This window comes from Xenopus tropicalis, chromosome 6, assembly GCF_000004195.4.
Source record: "Xenopus tropicalis strain Nigerian chromosome 6, UCB_Xtro_10.0, whole genome shotgun sequence".
In the NCBI taxonomy this organism is placed as follows: domain Eukaryota; kingdom Metazoa; phylum Chordata; class Amphibia; order Anura; family Pipidae; genus Xenopus; species Xenopus tropicalis.
Window position 1 is genome coordinate 128,190,564 of NC_030682.2, and position 21,431 is coordinate 128,211,994.

At 44.1% G+C, this 21,431-nt stretch overlaps 1 protein-coding gene across 3 annotated transcripts in view; it reads right to left on the bottom strand.

The window, feature by feature from the left end:
• Positions 1-1,326: 1,326 nt before the first annotated feature.
• rnf19a (ring finger protein 19A, RBR E3 ubiquitin protein ligase) overlaps positions 1,327-21,431 on the bottom strand; it is a 43,829-nt gene continuing 23,724 nt past the window's right edge. Inside the window, exons 1-10 of one of the 3 annotated variants that reach the window (XM_018094532.2) lie at positions 18,070-18,151; positions 15,190-15,969; positions 9,112-9,320; positions 7,892-8,036; positions 6,985-7,147; positions 6,390-6,504; positions 6,062-6,223; positions 4,545-4,758; positions 3,641-3,784; positions 1,327-3,257 (exon numbers count right to left, since the gene is read on the bottom strand). In XM_018094532.2, coding sequence (XP_017950021.1) covers positions 2,603-3,257; positions 3,641-3,784; positions 4,545-4,758; positions 6,062-6,223; positions 6,390-6,504; positions 6,985-7,147; positions 7,892-8,036; positions 9,112-9,320; positions 15,190-15,776 — 2,394 coding nt within the window. In that variant the 5' untranslated portion in view covers positions 15,777-15,969; positions 18,070-18,151 and the 3' untranslated portion in view covers positions 1,327-2,602. 3 annotated transcript variants of the gene reach the window in all.

Genomic DNA, 21,431 nt, shown 5'->3' on the forward strand with positions numbered 1-21,431 from the left:
CTCACCCATTGTGCTCAGAACTTCAGCACTAAACTGAATGTGTGTGTGTGTTGTAGTAGGGACAACCTATATTCCATGTTCCCATTGAGAGACCCTTTAGGAAACGGTTTTCCTCCCACAGAGCAGATCAACACTTGGGAGCAGCATCTAAGGGGTTAGTAAGCAACATGTTGGCCCCCGGGCACTGCCCTAGATAATGTATCTACCTAATACTTACCCTGCTACAGCTCAATGATTCCCTCTAGGGAAGGGGAAAGGAAAGGGCTTATACCAACTCTTATCTATGGAGGGGAAGCAGTCTAAGAAAGAGCACCCTCTAGTGGCCAGTACAAATCCTTTTTACATTGTCCATAAAATCAGTGCAGTGAGAAAATACCTAACCTGCTTCCCAGATGGGGACATGCCATAGGGTTCTTGAGGAGTTTGTGCACATAAAGGCATTATGGGATTATTGGAAGCAACAGGTTACAGATATCAGGAGGTTCTCTATAGCCCCCCTCCCAACTACCACTACTTTACATACAACTCCTGGTAGTCCAGTTTTGCCATAGAATGTTTCTTCATGCTGGATTTGCCCAAAGGCCTTCAACATGTTTCCTTTTATTTTGGGACACCCGGCAGGCCACCCTAGCATCTGCATTTGATTACTAGCAATATTGGCCAGGAATTATGTATTAAAGGAGAACTAAACCCTAAAAATGAATATGGCTAGAAATGCCATATTTTATATTATAAACTGACTGCACTGTAAGTGACAGCAGCACAGAGCATGTGCAGGGAATCAGCAGAAAAGGAGATGGGGGGCTACTGGGGCATCTTTGGGGGCACAGATCTCCCCTGCTAAAGGGCTGTGGATGCCTTGGGCTGGTACAGAAGCACAAAAACATAATGTACAACATTTCTGCCCTACTTCTTTAGTTAGGCTTTAGTTCTCCTTCAAGCTACTTCCAATTCTTTATTGTCACTATTTAAACAGGGAATTGCCCCACAAAAAGGAGTATGATCTTTACAAGGGTGATTCTATGTGGTGGATCCTACCAGCCTAGAGCCCTGAGCTCCTGACTAATCTACTCATTCATGTGTCACTGTGGGGGGGGGGGCAACTGCTGTGTCACTGATCAATAAGGAATACGGCACAGTTAGAGGCTCAAATCTCTCCCACTCTTCTTGAGTCCATGTTATTCAGAGGTCGGGCACCATGGCAGATTGATGGGAAACCAGACCAAAATATAAGAAAAGAAAAATGATAATCCTGCTGAAGTCACTTCAAAATGTACTTCCCCTGCAGAAGGGCCTTATACAGAGGTAATGAAGAGAGAGGGCAAGCTTAGCACTTAGACATTTATTCGGGTATGCAGTATACACGCATATTATTCAGCAAAATATTGCAAACAAATATACAAATACGAGAACAAGCTCTGTCCAATAGGTCTGGCACTAGTGTTATAAGCAGGTTAAACTGGTAAGAAGAATCACGGATTAGGCCTGCGGAACATGGCAATAAACTTTAATCACTCGGGAACATTCAAGTAGCACCATCTTGGCAAGACTGAGGGAACAGGATGAGACTGTTTCCATACCGACAACTTTTGTTTTTGCATCATTAAAGGGAAACCCATTGCAAAGATGGACAGTCCTGGTGCTCTGACCCCTCCATATTAGCGCTTATTTGGGTAAGCTAGAAGCATAAACAAATGATTCCTTATCCGCCGTGAATCAGCCAACGGGTGCATGATCTGCACTGTGCTTTGTATTACTATCGGAGAAGTCATTTGCAGGGTGGGGAAGATGTTGTTAGATTTCCTCTGAAGCCTGAGTGAGTCTTTGGTAGGCGAATACAGTTGCATTAATATCACATAAATCTAGATTCTAGCACAGTCACTGATCTGCCCAGTGTCCCAGCCCTCAGGTGGCCAGAGAGGACTTCAAGGAAAACCAGCATTAAAGGACCAGGCACTTACGACCCAGTCTTTGTTTAAAGGCACCGATAATCGACAGAGGGTGGTCTTATCCCATAGGTGACCCAGTCTGCCCTGCTAGAATGCTGCCAAGTGGCTGTCACTCTGTGACGATACTGAACACAGTGAGCCCAAGTGATGCCCTAACTTGGTTAATACTTTTTGTACCAGCTGCCCTTTCAACAAGTTGTGCAAAAACAAAAGAATAACCGCAACCCTGCTCTGTGGGGCTTGGTGTCTCCTGGCCGAGAGAGGCGCGTTTCGTGTACATTGCATAACCCTCTAGTAGCAACTGAATAAAAACAAAACAATCCCGTGGAATGAAGGTAACCCCAGCATTAGCGAGTGAATCTCGCTATGATAAAGAGTCCTGGCGTATGGTGAACGCAAGCCGACGCATCACAATCTTGTCATCGATGGAACCGTGTTCACCATATTGGGTGTCGGTTCCAGGTGCAAAAGAGCAGAATTTGGAAAAAGGGACCTTTTTCGTCCTTAAATAAAACTGCATTGCAAGAACCATAACAGTGGAAGGTGCCTGATACAGTCCGCTTGCTCCGTTTAATGGCTGCAGCCGAGCTGAGGCAAAGCTTTCGTGTGAGCAGGGCTGGCTAGTGGTGAGAAGTATTGCAGCAATGAGAGCGCTAGATATCTGTCTGGATTGCACGGTGTCCTTCCAACTGTGTTGCCCCAGCCTCCTCGTCTCTGCTCGAGACATTCGGAGACAGGTTCTCCTCTGCTATGTAACCCAGCTGGGAGACATCTGCGCACTGGGCCGGTGGTGCCACCGTAACCATAGCACCCTGGTGTGGCGAGTTCTCCAGGCGGTCGTTCTCTACCTCTGGGAGGGGACTGACGGTGGCGAAGCGTGAGTGGTAGTCATTGGAGCCGTGGCTGCAGGATGTTTTCATGCTTTCCATATCGGAGCAGCTGAATTCAGAGAAATGGCTGCAGTGGGAGTCGGCCACTGATGGGATGCTGTCACTCAGGGACGGCGAGTCAAATTCACTGGAATTTGTGCTTTGCTTCTCCAGCAGCTGAGCGTCCATATCCTCCCTCGTCTCGTTTATCTTTGTGCTGCTTTTTTTCCTCAGTTTCCCTTTGCATTTTTTACCCGCAGTGGCTTCTTTGGACCATTTGGTGGCGCTGCCTTTGCTCTCAGTCAGGCAAGCAGTGGAGCCGCCAGCATTACTGCGACTTGGGGCACTGCCATCATCCACGCTGCTGCTTCCACTGTTGTGCCTGAACTTGGCTGGCTTGGACTCAATATCCACCTGCACCTCCATACTGTTGCCATCCCTGGGAAGGAAAAAGGGATCAAGATTCATTTATTATATGAAATACTACAGAACCAGCTCTCGGGTATAATATTTGTGGAGATTCTGTACAGGAACACAGCAGTACCATGTAGGGCGCTGCAGGGATGCAATAGCCAAAAGCACCCAATTGGCTCTAAAGCTGTTGTAGAAAAACCAGAATCTCCCAGCATCCTCTATAACAACTGTGGCCAATATCAGCCTATGCTAGTTATTGAGCGGGTGATGAATCTGGGTGCTGAGGCTAGCTATAGCAATCTTGCACATATGGGGGAAATATACATTCATACCTACAGTGCTGTATAATCAGATCCTGGCAGAGGTGGAACACACGCTGTGTCACAAAGAGCATCTATAACTATTTACCTGTCCAATGGGATGTAGGAATTCAGGATGGAGCCAGCCATTGCCTTGGTACTGGCGTTGTCACTAATGGTTCCTAAGCTCACAGTTCCGGATTCTCCGCTCAGACTGTATCTTTCCTTCTGTACGTCTGCTTGCACTTCCAGCCTGTGGGGACGGAGATCTTTAGATGCTGGCCATGTCCATATGTTATCTGCATTTCTACTACTCATATGTCTATGCCACTATCCCACTACCTTGGGGCAGAAGTCTGTGTCCTGCAGAGCACAGTGCAATGACAAATGGGGCACAGCACTATCATTAGGCTGAATGCTACATAGTTCCATAGCCAGTTACCACACCATGAAACCTTTGTACATATAATCCCTACCCAGCTCCCAGTTAATCTTTACCATCCTAGCTGCTTCTATAAGTGAACCTTAAGCTCCTAGTTAACCTATGCCATCCTGGGTGCTGCAGGGCTAGGGGATATCTGATGGGGAGAGTTTAGTTGTAGGGGTCCCAAAGTTTGTCCTCTAATAGCAGGAAATTCTGCATACAGCATAAAGATATAATTACTGGGAGAAAACATGCTTGCACACATGGGAAAACACAAGGCATAACTTACCAAGCCCAAAGTATGCGGAGAACTGTAGTTCCCACAGGGCTGTCATTAGATCCTGGACAGCTATAATATCGGTATTCTGTATAGGCCGTGGTGCAGGCAGCACAGCGCCCATTGATCATGTAACATGAACTGAATGCCTAGTTAGAAGGTGGTGATATGGCAAGTTGGTACAGAGATGCAGTGACCACGGCACAGCTGCAGTATGGCTGGCTGAATGCTCCCTCCCTGTAAATGTGGGTCCTACTCCTTGCTCTAATGCCCATGGCAGCAGTACTACCTAGCTACAGAGCCATGCCTTACCTATTAAAGCAATTCACCATAGCACTTCCGGACAGGCTGCCGGTGATGCTGGCCCCAGCCAGTGCCATGGTGCTAGCAGTTTCGCTAAGGTTATCCCGGATGGTTCCAATTCTTTCCAAGTGACTCCCACTGGCACTCAAGCTGCCCGTCATGGCACCTACACTTCCTTCTCCGATGCTGGGGTTGTTGCGCGCTTCTGCAACGGACGTGGCATCTAAACAACACAAAGCAAAAATGTATAGTAAACACACACTAACACGCCAACTTGAACTAAAATGTCTTGCTATGAACCAGATTCTGCACACAGGGATAAGAGTTGTGCCACCTGGGATGAACATAAGAGCTGGCCATATTGGCCAATGTGGGGTCAAATCCCTGTGTGAATAACCTGGTAGTAAAAAGCCATGCATTGTTGGGCAAGAAAGGTGTTAAATGCCTAAGTTATTTTACAGACTGTTCTGGGCAAGCCTGGGGTTTCACATCAGGAAATAACGAGAGGAAAATCTGCATTTGGCAGAGACCTTGGAAGCTTGGAGCAATATGTCCTGTACATTCTGTTTCCAGGCAATGGCGTAAACACACAGCGCAGGCCAAGCAGGAAAGAGCATCAGTCTGTACGGGAGCAGGAAAGTGCGCTAGCACCCACGGGTGCTGCTATTTGCCTGGAACTCTATAGCTGCCCATGCACCCTGATTGCCCAAGCACATGGATGGCCACTGAACTGGGTCAAATTGGGCAGAGTCAATCATTTGACCCCCAGGCCCACGATCTGACCATACTATAGGCAGGGATTCTGTTCCCAGTAACCCAAACAGACAGTTCAGACACAGACTTGCATTCTCCCGATACTGTAGATCTCAGCATTTTTGGGGTTAGATATGATTTGTCACTGTGCCCAGAAAAGCTCTTGGCTTGTGCAGATATGAAAGCATTTCCCTTTAGCATGACCAGAAGGTTCTGCTTGGTAATCGCTCCTTATATGGAACATTTCTCTCTCCCCAAGCACATCCCCCGTCTGATCCCGCCACTGAGGGACCACCCCATCACCCACCGACAGATCAAACATACTTATCATAAACAGGAGCTGCCACTTTCTACCTCCGCTTATTAGTCCCAGAAAGGTGCCACTGATGAACTACAACTCCCATCACCCTCTACCAGCAGCTGCTGCTCAAGCAGAAGTAACTAACAGTTGTACATTTGCTCTTGTTGTGGGCAGGACTTGTGCTGCATACACATTCCCACTATGATACACAATTATATTTAAAGGAAACGAAGGGGGGAAAAAAATCAGAAAACAATCATTTAAAAATGTCTTTGTTGAAAACAGTCCCCCCAAATTCTTTCCCTGCATACAATTTGCACAGGGGGAGAAAGGATTTAGTTGAGTTCTGTTCAAAGTAACCTAAAAGTTGTGGGTTCAGTCTGGGTGAACCTAGAGTGCAATTCTATTCAGAAATACACAAATTATTTAGATCATTGCTGCCTTTATAGAGAACACTGTTGGCCTCTCTCACCTGTAGCGGTATTTGTGCCACCGACATTGATATCATTCTCATCATCAAATTCAATCCGGACTCCTTTGCCGGTGCCAGCAGAAACCCCGCAGCCGCCACTTCGGCACAGTGAGATGGGGACCACTCCATAGACATAGGCTAACATAATCGGAACACCGATACCTTGGTGACAGCAGAAGAATGTTATTATAATTGTATCCTGATTTTATTATGGGATGCCCAGCTTTTGCCTTTGCAGCAGCTGTGATCGGCAGTGTGACTGGCCGTGGCCAAGTCCGCATTTGGAACTATGCAAGTGAATGTTTATCATTGCAGAGCCTACACTTACCGACAGTTACTGCTGCCACAACTGGCGACACAATGACAGACAAGGTGACACCACCTGCGATGGCCAGATTCCTCTTGTGCTTTGAAATGTCTTTGCCTTCGTAACGATTGTGAATCTGTGAGAAAACACATTTCATGCCATTAATTAACTCATATTATGGTCAGGCTGGTTATTCATCCCACAATTCCTTGCTAACATGATTAGAATTCCTTAATCCGAGGCCTATTCGTTTATAAAAAAAAAAAAAAAAAAAAATAGAGAGGCTTGTGGGTAACTTACAGAATCACAGTTCCCCATACATAAACACCTATATTCAGTCTCCTAACAAACTGTCACTGCCTGTGTTTGTGCTTCTCAGTTACAGGAAATAATAACATAAAGCAATAAAGTGAAAACATTTCAGTTATAAGCAGTGACCGCTCCCAAAACTCCTTCACTCTCACAGCAATTGAGCCATAAGGGGTGCCACCTCGAGGTGCATTGCCCATCTGTGCCAAGCTATGCACATTGGTGATGACCAACAACTCTGGGCAAAACTTTCTCTCTAGGTATTAGCCTTGCTCAGCACATATATAAAACACAGTTGGTGACCTACCTTTCGTCCCACATATACAGGGATGCCAATTATCATGGCAGGAATGGCAATTCCAGCTATCAGTGCTATGCCCACCGGTGCCCCCACCAGGGTTCCTAGTTGCCAGAGGATCTTTTTCTTTCTGCTCCATGGCTTCTTCCCCCAAAATGTGCATCCAGAAGGACTGAGAAAACAAAGGACATTGTAAGAATCAATAACAAGTCAGAGAAGCAGTTACCACGGAGAGTGGCCCTGGACCCACAATTATCCCCCAACGACATGCCACAGAACAGCAATGGGTGACAAAAGCAGCTCTAGGACCAGCAGATGCACAGTGATGCAGAACATTTTATCTCTAGTGCACAACATTCCTTATATAGGCCCAGAGCCCCCAGAGGAAGGGGTTAATACAGCACTTAGAGTTTATTTAGCAAGATTAAAAGCCAAATAGGGTGTTGGAACCTTAAACCAACAGACAGTTGCTAGAACTGATGGCCTGCGAGCTACCCATCATGTATAACCTGTCGGCTAATTGGCTTTTTACAGCATAAGAAATCAAGGTTTGTTATTGCACAGTACAAGCTGATTTTTACATTTCACCTTTATTCCCCATTTCTTTTATCCCCCGACTGAATTAATAGGAAATGTAAATACAATTGAACGAGATTAGTTTGCTATAAAACTGAAAGCTGACAACGTTGCCTTTGTGAATGAGCCGTAAGGAGGTGCTTTACATGAGTCAATTGACAGATTGTCCTGATACTTAATCCTGTTCACGAGGCAGAGAGGATTCAGCACGAAGTAGAACAGTCGCTTCCTACGCCAGTCACATGGGCACGCTCCTGATACATCCGCCAAATCCGACTGGCGCCGGCTCTTACAGAGTCAGTGACACAAGGTGCGCCCAAGTAACGTGGCTAATGCCTACCTGAGATAATGTAGGTCTGAGATTTCCTTCATGCAGAGCCAGCAGAACTCACAGCCGCACACAGCGCACGTCATGTGGTTACAGCTCCCGTCGTTCATCTTGATGATGTAGGCAGCACAGCGAGGGCAAGGCTTAATGTCATCCGCTGGGCACAAAGACAAAGAACAGAACATCATGTGTAAGTGGTATATATGTGGCATCACTAGAATCATACCAATGGTACAACACCCTCTGCTCAACGTGTTCACATCATTAGTATGGATTTATCCATTTATTACTTTAGAGTACTGCTCAGCTGGCTCTATAAAAAATTCTTCCAGCAACAAAAATGGCTGCTGCTTCCAATGCATAGAAATGGAAATAGGCAAAGGCACAAAGCGTGTCCCAGCTGGAGGGAGATTCTACATTACTACAAAGTGACTCACGTGCCCATCTACCCTCTCCAAGGTGAATGGCTGAGGTTCTGCCTTACAGTATCCTGCTGCAGGCTCCCATGTCAGTGGAAGTGCTTGAGAATGGCAGATATATCCCATTACAAAGTTCCCTCAGCACACTGGGCTCCTAGCCAGAATTTCTGCAGTAATACATGTACTTAGGAGGCATCTCTTTATTGACAGCCCCCATCTGCTGAAGGGAATGGCAAGCCATGTGCAAAAGACACCAAGAAAATAAAAGTTCCCGAGCCTGGCAAAGTGGCCTTCTATATAACAGCCACAAACTAATATAAAGAGCCTTTATGTGCAATATGAATCACAAAAAGGCCATCAGGCCCTGATAACATGGCAACACTGTAGTGTGATTATCTTGGAATGGCTTAAAGTATTTTCCTCCTGCTATTGGTCATTCTGCTATAATAATTGGTTTTGAATGTGGATGGCCAAGCTGGGTGTAATTGGGTCGGGGGGTAGATAAATAGCAAGAGTGTAGTAAGCATGTGGCAGCAGAGAAGTGCCATGGAAGACAAATCATTAGTGGCTAATGTGTTAGTGTTTTTGTCAGGGGAAGGGATGAAGGGGCCACACACTTGCTATGCACTTGGCTCTCTGGAAGCCTATGAGACGCTGCCCATATTTCACAGCTACACACTATTGGAGGTTGCAGAAATGATATGCGCATCAGGTGGAACGTTCACATTACGGCGTGTGAAGGTGCCAGCGGCTCTAGCTGTGCGCTACCAATGTAATGATTATGGATATACAGGGCTCAGCAGTCGCAATTACCTGCAGCTCCAGATTCCTGGCTATAACTTATAGAAGAAGAGCGGATTGTCCTCAAGCGCAAGCTCTGGGCTCGCTCTTGGCGCGCAGCGTCGCATGTTTGGTTTGGATGCCAGATCTGTTTACAGTGATAGCAGAACTCCGTCCCACAACCGTCTCGGCCACAGGTTAACTTTGGACAGCTGGCACAGCCAAAGGCAATCACGGCAAACCTGGAAAAGAGTAAGCGAGCCATTGGCACCCTGGAACTCAGCATATCTTTATACATTCTCCTACCTTGTGCCCTGCATATCAAAGAGAACTGCCATACTGTTTGCCTCTACAAACAGTTCATTATAAAGAGCCTCAGCACAGGCAAACAGCATGGCAGCTTCCACCTAGGAATGAACACAGCAGAGCACATACTACTATACCCTCATACTGTATTTAAAACATAACCCATTTGCCCAGGGCAGATTTACTGCTTCCTGATTCCATTGCTTGACTCCCTTATTAAGCAGACATATGAGCGATTCCCTGGGACGTGCTGCACAGTTTGTACTGAAACTCTCTGAACCGGATTTACGTGCTGGACTGGTTGAGAGCTAGGAGCAGGCGTGGGCCCTGTGCTGTAACTGCACCCATCTCTATAGGCCACACGGGGGAGATACCTCACCTGCTTCTTTCATTAAATGGCTAAGCTGCCAGTAGCCAAAATCTGGGAAAGTTTCCCTTAACATGAAATTCTTGTGAAATTGAAAGTCTTCCAAAATGAGGGGAAAATTGTGTATTTGCCAGGAGCCAAAATATCATGCGTTTTCCATAAATAGAAGAACACTCTCCATTCATACTTGCCTTTGAACCTTGCTTATTTACCAATCAGCGCTTCCCCCAGCAGCCCTTATACCCGCATGTATTACTTTAAACTGTTGTCATTTCTTAAACTCTCTTTATTCCGCCTCCATTCCCATAAAGCAGCTAGTGTATTTCAGAGCAGAAATCTGTCCTGCCTGCAATGATTATTACACAGAGCTGGCACTGCGCAGGTTAATGCCTGCCATTACCAGTAAAACAACATTTAAACATTCAGTTCCATATACGGGGTAGAGAGAAGCCGGGGCAAATGCTGTGACTGCTGACACGGTGCAGGCAGGTGAAGAGGGAAAATCCAGCGCCCATGGAAAGGAAGCAGATGGCTGTGCAGGAAATGCTGGGAGATTAACTCTCGCCGCTGTTGCTATGTAATGTTGCCAGAGGGAGCAGCAATATTAGGGCAAGGTCACTGCCAGTCTTGTGGCCAGTTTATAACAAGGAGCACATTCAGAATTTCAGCCATGGGAAAGAATGGTGAAGGCAGCCCAACTCTACATGAAAAACATGCTAAGAGACATTTGCCTTGGCACGGGTCTGCCCTCTGCTTCTGCCCTTATGGCCAGATTTCCTTAGGGAGCCTGGCCAGAATGCAGAGGCAGCACACATTTGCAATTTGAGGGGGGCATTAGTGGGAATTCTGAGCTGCGATTATATTCTAGCCACAGCCTTTGCCTCGCCCTTTGTATAGACCTTTTCTACACGGTGAGAATATTGGTGCAAATCCCCTTTAAAACGGTTTCATGCTGCAATAAATGCACCCTATTTATAACCATGAGGTTAGCCCATATGGCCAAGGAGTATTTCAGGGTACCAGCCCCATCACAGCACACCTCTCTGGTAAGTCCTAACCACTATAGACTTGCGGAGCTCCCTGCTTCTTGTATGTGGAAATATTATTGAACAAAATCGCTGTGGTTTGGAACGTGAGTACATGGGGAGGCTTTGGGCATTCTCACTTGCCCTACTGATGGTGTCACTGGCTCCCATTTCTGGTGAGGATACAAGAAAAGTACATTCATTGTAGGTACTATTGGTACTTTTCTATATTACATGTGATTTTTTTTTCCAATGCACACCAACCTTCCCGCTACTTCAGGGTGCTACAGGGTGGCCCTGATGGGCTGGGAACAACTGCTGTTATATATGGATACATAATAATCAGTCAGGCTGGGGAATGAGAGGAACAGACTGTGCAGATAGAGAACCCTGCAGCAACATATTTATATCATTAGTGCTGTTAGAGAAGAAAGGACTTCCCTCTGCACAAGGCCTGTGGGTCATTTTCCATTTGAGTGCATGCAGATTCCAGACTGAAAGAATCCTGTTGACCCAGTAAGTGTTTAAGTGGCGCTGGAGTACAGCAAATATGCAGAGCGCCTAAGTTCAGTGCACAAAATAAACCCGCGTCACTTCCCCAGTAATGCTAGGGCAACACACGCCACTTTGTACCTGCGAGTGACAGTATTTGTTGTGGCTGGTGGAGCCAGGGGCAGATTTCAGCTGCACATTTGGGTCCTTTCAACTGATTCGGCAGCTTATGTGCCTGTGTTTGGGCACCACCCCTCCCCCGACAGGCCTACCCGATTTGCTAGATATTGATTGGTCAAGTTTGATTTTTCCATCAGGGACCACAACGGCTCATTGATTCAGTCCGAAGGCCCATATACTTGCCATTTTAAATGATCAAATTAGCCCAATATTGTCCAACTTATGTGGGCATATTGGGAGAAGATACCATTTTTTGGCAAGGACACCAAACAAGTGGATCTTCTCCTGATATGCCCACATAAGTTGGACAATATTGGGCTAATTTGATCATTTAAAATGGCAAGTATATGGACAACATATATGGCTATCTTAAAAGAAGTTGTGCCCAGGGGTGTGCCGACTGTGGCCTTTCCTTGCACCTTGCCCAATGCGTGGGGCCTTTTTTTTTTGCATTTTGCACAATTTGAATGCCCCCTAATGTCTCTTGCCAATCCTCTGCTTAGTTCTGTACTCCTGGCACACTGAGCTACATCACCAGGATACGCTTCCGGCATCAGTAAATATAAGCGCTGAAAAAACTGCCAATATCATGAGGCAAATAGTCATTGTCAAATAACCTCTTAATTTTTTTTTAAGTAATACATTTCATTCTTCTTCTATAAGCCTGAATGTTTCAATTGGTTTGATTCTGGGGAGGGAGACCCTACTAGGGTGGATTTCCTATGAACAGCAAATGACTACATAAGAACTGTTGGCTTGGGGAAGTGCTGACAGATTTCAGCCATGTCTAAGGCGGAACAGAAATGTACAGGTTGAAATAAGACTCCCAAGCATGGGCTGGCCGGCCAGATGCACTGCTTTAATAACAAACAGAGCATTAGGGGGAACGCTGGGGGCTTGTACAGGAATATCCCACTGTAATAAAGGATGGAATAAAGCCCATGCCTGTAGGAGGGGGCCCTGTGGTTTGCAGGCTCAGGTGGAATGAGCGGAAATAGCAGAGAGCTGTAGAAATGGGGAGGTTATTTATATATTTATTTGAGGATTCGATGGGGATTTAAGAAGTGGGAAAACCTGGGATAAGCAGTATGGAAAGTTTCCCATTTCTCACTGCACTTTCTCAGAAGGAATATACTAAACACAGAATCATTATCACTGCTAGGTGCAGGGGTAGGAGCTAAAAGACGCATAAAATTGTACCCATAAAAATGGCATACACAATGGACTAAATTGTGTTCATCCATACAGGCGTCAGAAACCAACCTGCCCAGTGCACCCAGTTTGGCTCCTGACGTACAAGGCACGGCACACTGTGGAGCAAGGGAGTCCTATACTTAAAGGGATTCTGTCATGATTTTATGCTACACTTTTTACTTCTAAATTACATTGTTTACATAGCAAATAATTCACTCTATCATTTAATATTTTATTCTTGAACCAACAAATGTATTGTTTTTAGCTGTAATATGGGTGTGTAGGCGCCATCTCAGTGCATTGTGCCTGAGTCTGAGCTTTCAGAAGGAGCCAGCGCTACACATTAGAACTTCTTTCAGCTAACCCATTGTTTCTCCTACTCCCATGTAACTGGGGGAGTCCCAAGCCGGACTTGGATTTCTTACTATTGAGTGCTATTCTGATACCTACTGGGAGCTGCTGTCTTGCTCCCTTCCCATTGTTCTGCTGATTGGCTGCTGGGGGGAGGGGGGTGAGATATCACTCCAACTTGCAGCTCAGCAGTTAAGTGTGACTGAAGTTTATCAGAGCTCAGGTCACATGGCTGTGGCACCCTAGGAAATGAAGAATATGGCTAGCCTCATGTAAAATTTCAAAATAAAAAAATCTGTTTGTGTTTTTGAAAAACAAATTTAATGCAAGATTCTGCTGGAGAAGCTCTATTAACTGATGGGTTTTGAAAAAACATGTTTTCCCATGACAGTATTCCTTAAACACCTGCCTTGCCCATTGTGTGTATTGCTACTATAGAAGATCACTATTGTGTCCTGCCCAAATGTCACCTCTCCCCTTGCAAGGGCAATACACGCAATTTATTAACTGGCCCAAATCTTTGTGCCTTCACTATATGGGGCAAATATTTGCTACATTAGATCACCCTGCTGGTAGCCTCTTGCTGTTCAACTTCTTCCAAGGAGGGGGTCAGTAAGGTCTGCATGTTTAAGTGGTGTCAAGCAAGGGGGTCCATGCAGCAGTCTGGGGGACATAGAAATGTTGTAGTGGGCCAGGGGACCTTCAGTTGGCCAGCCCTGCTTTACACTTTTGAGATTTTAAAACGGTGGCTTTAGGAATTGTTTGTTCCTTACATATATGGGAATATACAACAACCTTCACCTAAGGTTTAGCAGTAACTTGTAGTTTATTGTATCTTTGCCTGTGGGTTGAATGGCTTGTGGCTGTAGATATAGGGAAGGTAAGTGCCAAATGCACAGAACAGAACTTGCCCACAGATAGAGATAAGAACCCTGACACACAGGAACTAACATGAAACTGCACTTCTCTGTTCTTATCAGAGCATCAGCACGTTGACAAAAATTCCGGAAAATTTGCCATTTGCTTTCAGTTGCCTCTTCCCACCCCTCTACATGCAGGGTATTGCACTCTATACAGAGGGCCCGAGTATGTAGCAAAGAAACTGACAGTTGGGCTGAAAAGAGCTAAAAGGAGCCAACCCCCCATATGTAATAAAAGGCACTGCCCAGTAACAGCAACCCACAGTAAACAATTACATATTTGGGTTTAAAGAGCTGAACAGTACATTGTACCTGCTGGTTGCTTGCTATGGGATACTTACCCTTTACAGAGTGTGTGTGTGGTGTACAGATAAGCTTCGAGTTGCATCTTGCTGCTTACAATGCAAGTATTGGCTGTTTGATTTGGAGGGCAAGCATTACATTTCATCTTTGCTTTTTAAATGCAGAGTTAATATCACTTCCTGCCCCATCAATCCATTAACCATTTAAATGAAAACATGGGTGACCTGTGCTCGCCAACTCTGTACCTTTCTGCAGAGCGGCACTGGCTTCTACTACCACTCTCCTCCCGGCACCGCCACTTTACATTCTTGTTCTGTTAGTGGCCTTTGGACTCATTTACTAACACAGAATATGTTCTAATGTACGTGCCTTGCACCGAATTGCCACTTGCTTTTGTTTCACTGAATAAAGTACAAGGTGCAAAGTACAAGATGCAAGGAAGCCCTGAAATTATTACCAGTGTCGAGGATGTGTTCCCTCCAGGGCTCCCTCTGTATAAGGCACCTACGCACACATTGACTTACTATACTTTATTCCCTATATAATGGAGCCATGTTAGCTTGCCTATAGGCATACATCCCATACATCTCTCCAGGGCTCCCTCTGTATAAGGCACCTACGCACACACTAACTTACTATACTTTATTCCCTATATAATGGAGCCATGTTAGCTTGCCTATAGGCATACATCCCATACATCTCTCCAGGGCTCCCACTGTATAAGGCACCTACGCACACACTAACTTACTATACTTAATTCCCTATATAATGGAGCCATGTTAAATTGCCTATAGGCATACATCCCATACATCTCTCCAGGGCTCCCACTGTATAAGGCACCTACGCACACACTAAGTTACTATACTTAATTCCCTATATAATGGAGCCATGTTAGCTTGCCTATAGGCATACATCACATAGGAATAGTAGATAACTTGTGTAGCTTACCAACAGCAAGGCTAGTGTGACTTACCCACAGTCTGGAGCTGGACACCACCGGCAATCAGGATCTGCAACAAGCCACCTCCTGAGCATGAACTCCTCGTACTTCTCCATCAGCACATCATCATTTAGTATTAAGCGGATGTCATAAGGGTTAAAGCGTTCAGAGCATTCTGGGCAACTGATGTTGACCCTGCTTTCAGAAATTTCTATCCTTAAGTACTGGCGCAAGCAATCTGCGCACGACCTGTGATGGCAGGTCATTATTTCGGGGAACTTGTCCTTTGAGTACCGTAAAAGGCACAAGGGACACTCCATAAAGTCTCCATTCTGCTTGCTGGCAGAGGCAATGACTCCGTTCTCAGAAGAGTTCAAAACAGCAGCAAATATGTTGTTCTTGTCCGTGCACATCTCCGAGTGAATGCTTTCTATGCTTGCAATCCCATCTACGCCAACGCTCAGATCCCTTGATTTGCGTTTTGGGTCCTTTTTCTTGCGGAATATAGATCCCCATGGCATCCTCCGTTTCTTTGGTGCCTTTTTCACAGGGGGAAGGCTGACAGAGGAAGTAGACGACTGTAGGTCCCGATCTGAACCCATCTGGCGATGCAAACTCATGTCTTCTATGCCACTACGGTTTCATTTAGTTATGTGCATAGCACAGATCATAATTAAAAGCGTTCACTGTGGCTCAGATTGAAGTTTCAACCCACTTGCAAGAAAAAAAAATAAATAAATAAATAAAATCCTACTTCCAAACTACTCTCAGTCGGGCGATGTATTTGCTCCTATTTGGTCTGTCAAAGTAAACCTGAAAGTAAAGAGAAAAGTCAGTTTAGAATTTAGCCAGACAGTGAAATAATCTGCTATGGTGGTGTTACCTCTATAGAACAACTATATTATTATGGTTCATATTATTCTGTTACAGGGTGGGCTTAAAGCAACAACAAAAAATCAAAAACATTATACGGGTATGGGATCTGTTATCCATAAACCTGTTATCCAGAGCCCTAAATTATGGGAAGGCCATCTCCCAAAGAGTCCATTTTAATCAAATAATTTACATTTTTAAAAAGGATTTCCTTTTTCCTATTTTTCTGTAATAATAAAACAGTACATCTAGTATAAATAAATTTGAAGCAACTGGACTTGTTTAGTAATCATTGAAGACGTTTCACTACTCATCCGAGCAGCTTCTTCAGTTCAGCTGACTGGTATGGGAAGTCCTAGCATATATACTCTTCCACTAATCCAATCACAATGGCACTATGTAACTCTTCAGAAAGGTGACATCTGAAACTCACAGAGGTGTGAATGCTGTGGAGTTACTTTGAAAGGATTACCCAAGTATCATGCAACTCTTCAAACAGGTGTTACTTGTTAGAGTTGCATGAATGGATGTGTGAAGAGTTCTGAAACTGCCGGGGTACAGATGTTAGTTGAACTGAAGAAGCTGCTCGGATGAGTAGTGAAACGTCTTCAATGATTACTAAACAAGTCCATTTGCTTCAAATTTATTTATACTAGATATACCATGACCTGGATGAATGAAAATCTTCATAGAAATAAAACAGTACCTGTACTTGATCCCAACTAAGATATAATTACCCCTTATTGGGGGCAGAACAGCCCTATTGGGTTTATTTAATGGTTAAATGATTCCCTTTTCTCTGTAATAATAAAACAGTACCTGTACTTGATCCCAACTAAGATATAATTACCCCTTATTGGGGGCAGAACAGCCCTATTGGGTTTATTTAATGGTTAAATGATTCCCTTTTCTCTGTAATAATAAAACAGTACCTGTACTTGATCCCAACTAAGATATAATTACCCCTTATTGGGGGCAGAACAGCCCTATTGGGTTTATTTAATGGTTAAATGATTCCCTTTTCTCTGTAATAATAAAACAGTACCTGTACTTGATCCCAACTAAGATATAATTACCCCTTATTGGGGGCAGAGCAGCCCTATTGGGTTTATTTCATGGTTAAATGATTCCCTTTTCTCTGTAATAATAAAACAGTACATGTACTTGATCCCAACTAAGATATAATTAATCCTAACTGAAGGCAAAACAATTATATTGGGTTTATTTAATGTTTAAATTATTTTTGAGTAGATTTAAAGTATGGAAATCCAGATTATGGAAGGACCTTTTATCCAGAAAACCCCAGGTCCCAAGCATTCTGGATAATAGGTCTCATACCTGTACTGCCAGACATCTCAGTGCTCTTGGAATGGAAGGGATTTGTTTTCTAATGCTAACACAAAATCTTTCTGACCTTTAGTGAATAATGTAAACCAAGAACCTAAAGCTTTTTCCCTGTAATAATTCATATGTAGTCTGGTGTGGGGTTTTGTTTTAGTTTAAGGATGGTCATAAAAGTAATACTTCCTCAAGGAACCAAAACATTCCTGGAAAAAGTCAACACATTTTAAATAGAATTTAATTAGAAATGCCAGCACTTGTGTAACACAGACACTTGGTGCAGTTCAGCGGATACAGGTATCCAAAACCCATAATAAACTACATTTATAGGGCTCGTGGGTGCTTTAAAAGTTATCCTGTGCGATCCGAATGGCTGGATCCAACAGAGTTATTGGACTGTACTATTAAGACTTTAAAGCATATATAGTTTACTACATTAAAACATTTATGTATATATTTAAGCAAATTGCCCTGAATGGGAAAGCAAACATGATACTAACAAAAGTACCAAATCCTCATAAAGCTGCCACACACTAGCACCAGCATTGGCCGTGCAAAACTGCACATACACATGTATTAATAGTCCTGCCTGCATAGGGCCCGAGTGGTTGGCCCAGACAGATGACCTACACGCAGGCAGACAGACAGACAGCAGCGTGGGTGGATCAGTGAGTAGATGAGCAATAGAGACTGACTCACCAGTGCAGTTCTGTAGGTTTCTGATGAGGCCCTGTTGTTCAAATTGTTTATGGGAGAGCACATAATTAGTTCGATACCAGACAAGACAGCTCTCCGAGTATTAAACAGCACAATAAACAAGAATAGACCCACCAAAGAGGGCAGTGTTGGCAATGTAACTGCCATCTCAAGGCTGTATGGACACTGTTGGGCCAAGGTTGGGTACATGGAGTAAAGAATGCAAGGCAACGTTTGTGGCTGCTGATAGTGTTAGAGAAACAAACTGTTCCTGGAGGAGAGTCCGCAGCTTGATGAATAAAAAAACCTTCAGTACAACTCATATAAAATAAATATTTTGCATGGGATGTCACGTACGGATGCATCTTACCTGCCCTGCCTTGTCAAGAGCCCAAAATGTGGTTGGGTTTTTGTAATCAATTTAACTGGCTTCTACACTAAAATCATTATAGAAGCCACAACAGCTACACAATATGCCGGACTGCCACAAATCAGCCACCCTGCAAGCCATACAAACATTCCCTTTAAAACATGTGCTAGTGATGATTCCATACTAACCACTGGCGCTTTATCCACTTGGGGCTTGCCCCCGGCTGCTGTGTATGCACTTCCTGCTCAGGACTTTATGCTCCATTCATATTACAATACTCTGATAAGTAACATATAATCAGCATTTCCTCTTATGAAGGTGAATTTCTCAGCTGTAAATAAGCTGAAAGTAGGAGAAAACACATTTTGGAAATTCCAGTCCCTTTCAAAATGACGTTTGAGTGCCTTCCAGTAACTGTTTGTAAAATGGGCAGGTATGTGCTAATGCTTCAAGAGAAAGTCAGTCAGCAGCAGCCTGCACTCACACAAGCAAAGACAGGCATCAGTTCCCTATCAGGTCAGCCTAGCTGCTGATTGGTTCTTATCCTACAGTGCAGTGGAACATGTAGGCGGGACTAGTAGGGTCTTGGGGGAATTTCTCAATAAATCAGTCCGAAACACAACTTTAAGCACAATCCTTCTATGTTTAGAGGAGTATAATTCACTGGCACACACAATATGTCTCCTTTAAACCTCCACCCATCCAACTAACCCCTCTTTCCTAGGAATAAACAGCACCCGCTCCAACATGTTTCAGACAGCAAGTTTGTGATGTGAGCATATCAGGAAACTCATTCCCCACGGTTTCAGAAAAGGAAGTTGGAGGCAGATACGTGACAAATGAGTTAGTACGAAAGCTGTATTTTTCATGTAGGAATCATTCTATGCTGTACAATTCTGTGGAATATGTTGGTGCTTTATAAAATAATAATAGTAATAATTCTGCTAGCAAATTAATTAATTTATTTATTTTGGAATAAAGCCAGTAAGTAAACACAATCTTATTGGAAATCAGACAGGCATTGTCCTTATAATACTAAACCCTTCCCATAATCTTCAATGGAAAGTACCTGGGTTATTTGAGTGACCTTCACCCAGAATATGGGGGATAGTTCACATTCTTACCCACTTCCTGAAACTCCTACAGCGATACGGACACATTTCTATCAAATTTCTATACCTACCCACTGATACTTTTGGCCCTTGCAGCTCCTTGGGGTCTCTCATGGGATTATTTACTAGTGGTACTGACACAAGGGCTCTGTTTCATAGCTACATGCAAGTAGCATTTAAAGAAGAAGCTGCATGATTGGTGTAATCAGAGCAAATTACCCAAATATATTATATATATATATATATATATATATACACACACACACACACACACATAACAGCTCATAGCACAGACATATACACTTTATGGCAACTTAAAGTGCTTTTGGTTAATCATTACACGTTACAAAACAAAGCATGCCATAGCTATGGTGAGGTTAGAATCTCTTGTAGATATGTTATGTGCCAAAATATTCCAGTCCAAGTGACTTTCAAATAAGATATGCATCTGCCCTGACAGGAATTTCTCAAAGTTATATATTAACAGTACAAGTCTGAAATGCACTGGACTAAGCAGACAAAAACCAGACATCAAATTACCCCACCTCAGGAGGGGAAATAAACTTCAACCAAGGGCACCAAGGCCTCAAAAGCCCATATCCATCTGCCTGGTCTCCTCACTTACACTGTGAGCTAATGGCTCCGATTCAGCTACACAGGTCACCAGCTTTCATTTAATACAGGTATGGGATCTGTTATCCAAAATGCTCTGTACCTGGAGTTTCCCAGATAAGGTATATTTTCTTAATTTAGATCTTCATACCAAAAAATAGTTTAAATATTAAATAAACCTAATATGGTTGTTTTCCTCCTTGAATTATTTCATTAAAACTGAGTCTATGGAAGAAGGCTGCACCGTAAATTTGAGCTTTCTGGATGACGGGTTTTAAGATAATGGATCCTATAACTGGACTAAAGAATTGAATTGGTTGTATTTATTTACATTTATTGGCTCTGTATATTCCCCACTTCTCTGCATAAAATGGGTTAATAGTTGTAAATAGGTGCAATGTCCCCGAGAGTGACATCACAAAAGCACTGGTTCTCTTCTATAAAGCCGACCAGAGCCATAATGCCTGTGTGAGATAACCATACGAGCACTAGGATATGATAATCTCCTTGCGAGCAAGAGCTCATCTTTACGTGTCATCTATTTGTTTCCTAAATAACCCCCCAGCACAGCAGTTTCCTGGGACCCTCGGCCGACATACCTCATCCCTTTAAAGCAGAGGCAAATGATCTGGACACGCTCACACAAAATCACGGTGCAGACGTCACGGCTTTCCATGGAGTGCGTGTATAAGAGCAGACAGAATTCACAGAACAGAAAATTCCATTTAAGCCAGCTGATGGGAGCGCTTTTACTTCAATCACTACCTGCTGTTTGCCCTGTAGCTATGGCTACCAGTGCTTTAGAAATCCCTCTAATCCGTGGCTACAGACATTTCGGTGGCAGCACAGTGTATGGAATACCATATCAAAGCAATACGGTTAAACAATAGCCATAAAAGAGAGAGGAGGATTGCCACCATGGAACCAGGCTATGTTATGACTATGTTAATGTTCTATCAGGGCTTCCAGCATGTGGTTACATGGAGGCTATACAGAATATACTATTTATACAAGAGCATATTGTATGCATTTACAGTAAGTGCTTCGGCTGCTGTGGGCATGGCACGTCTCTCCCAGTGGAGGCTCGGGGCCCCCCAATGCACAGAGACTCCCAGACAAAACAAAGCAGCCATGTGTGACAAACAGGGATAAAGGAGACGAGGGACACGCATAGGTTTCCTGCATGTTTACATGAACAAAAGGTGACCGTCTGGTAACTCACAGCCGATCTGTATTTCCTGATACTAAGAGCATCAGACCAGCAATAACTG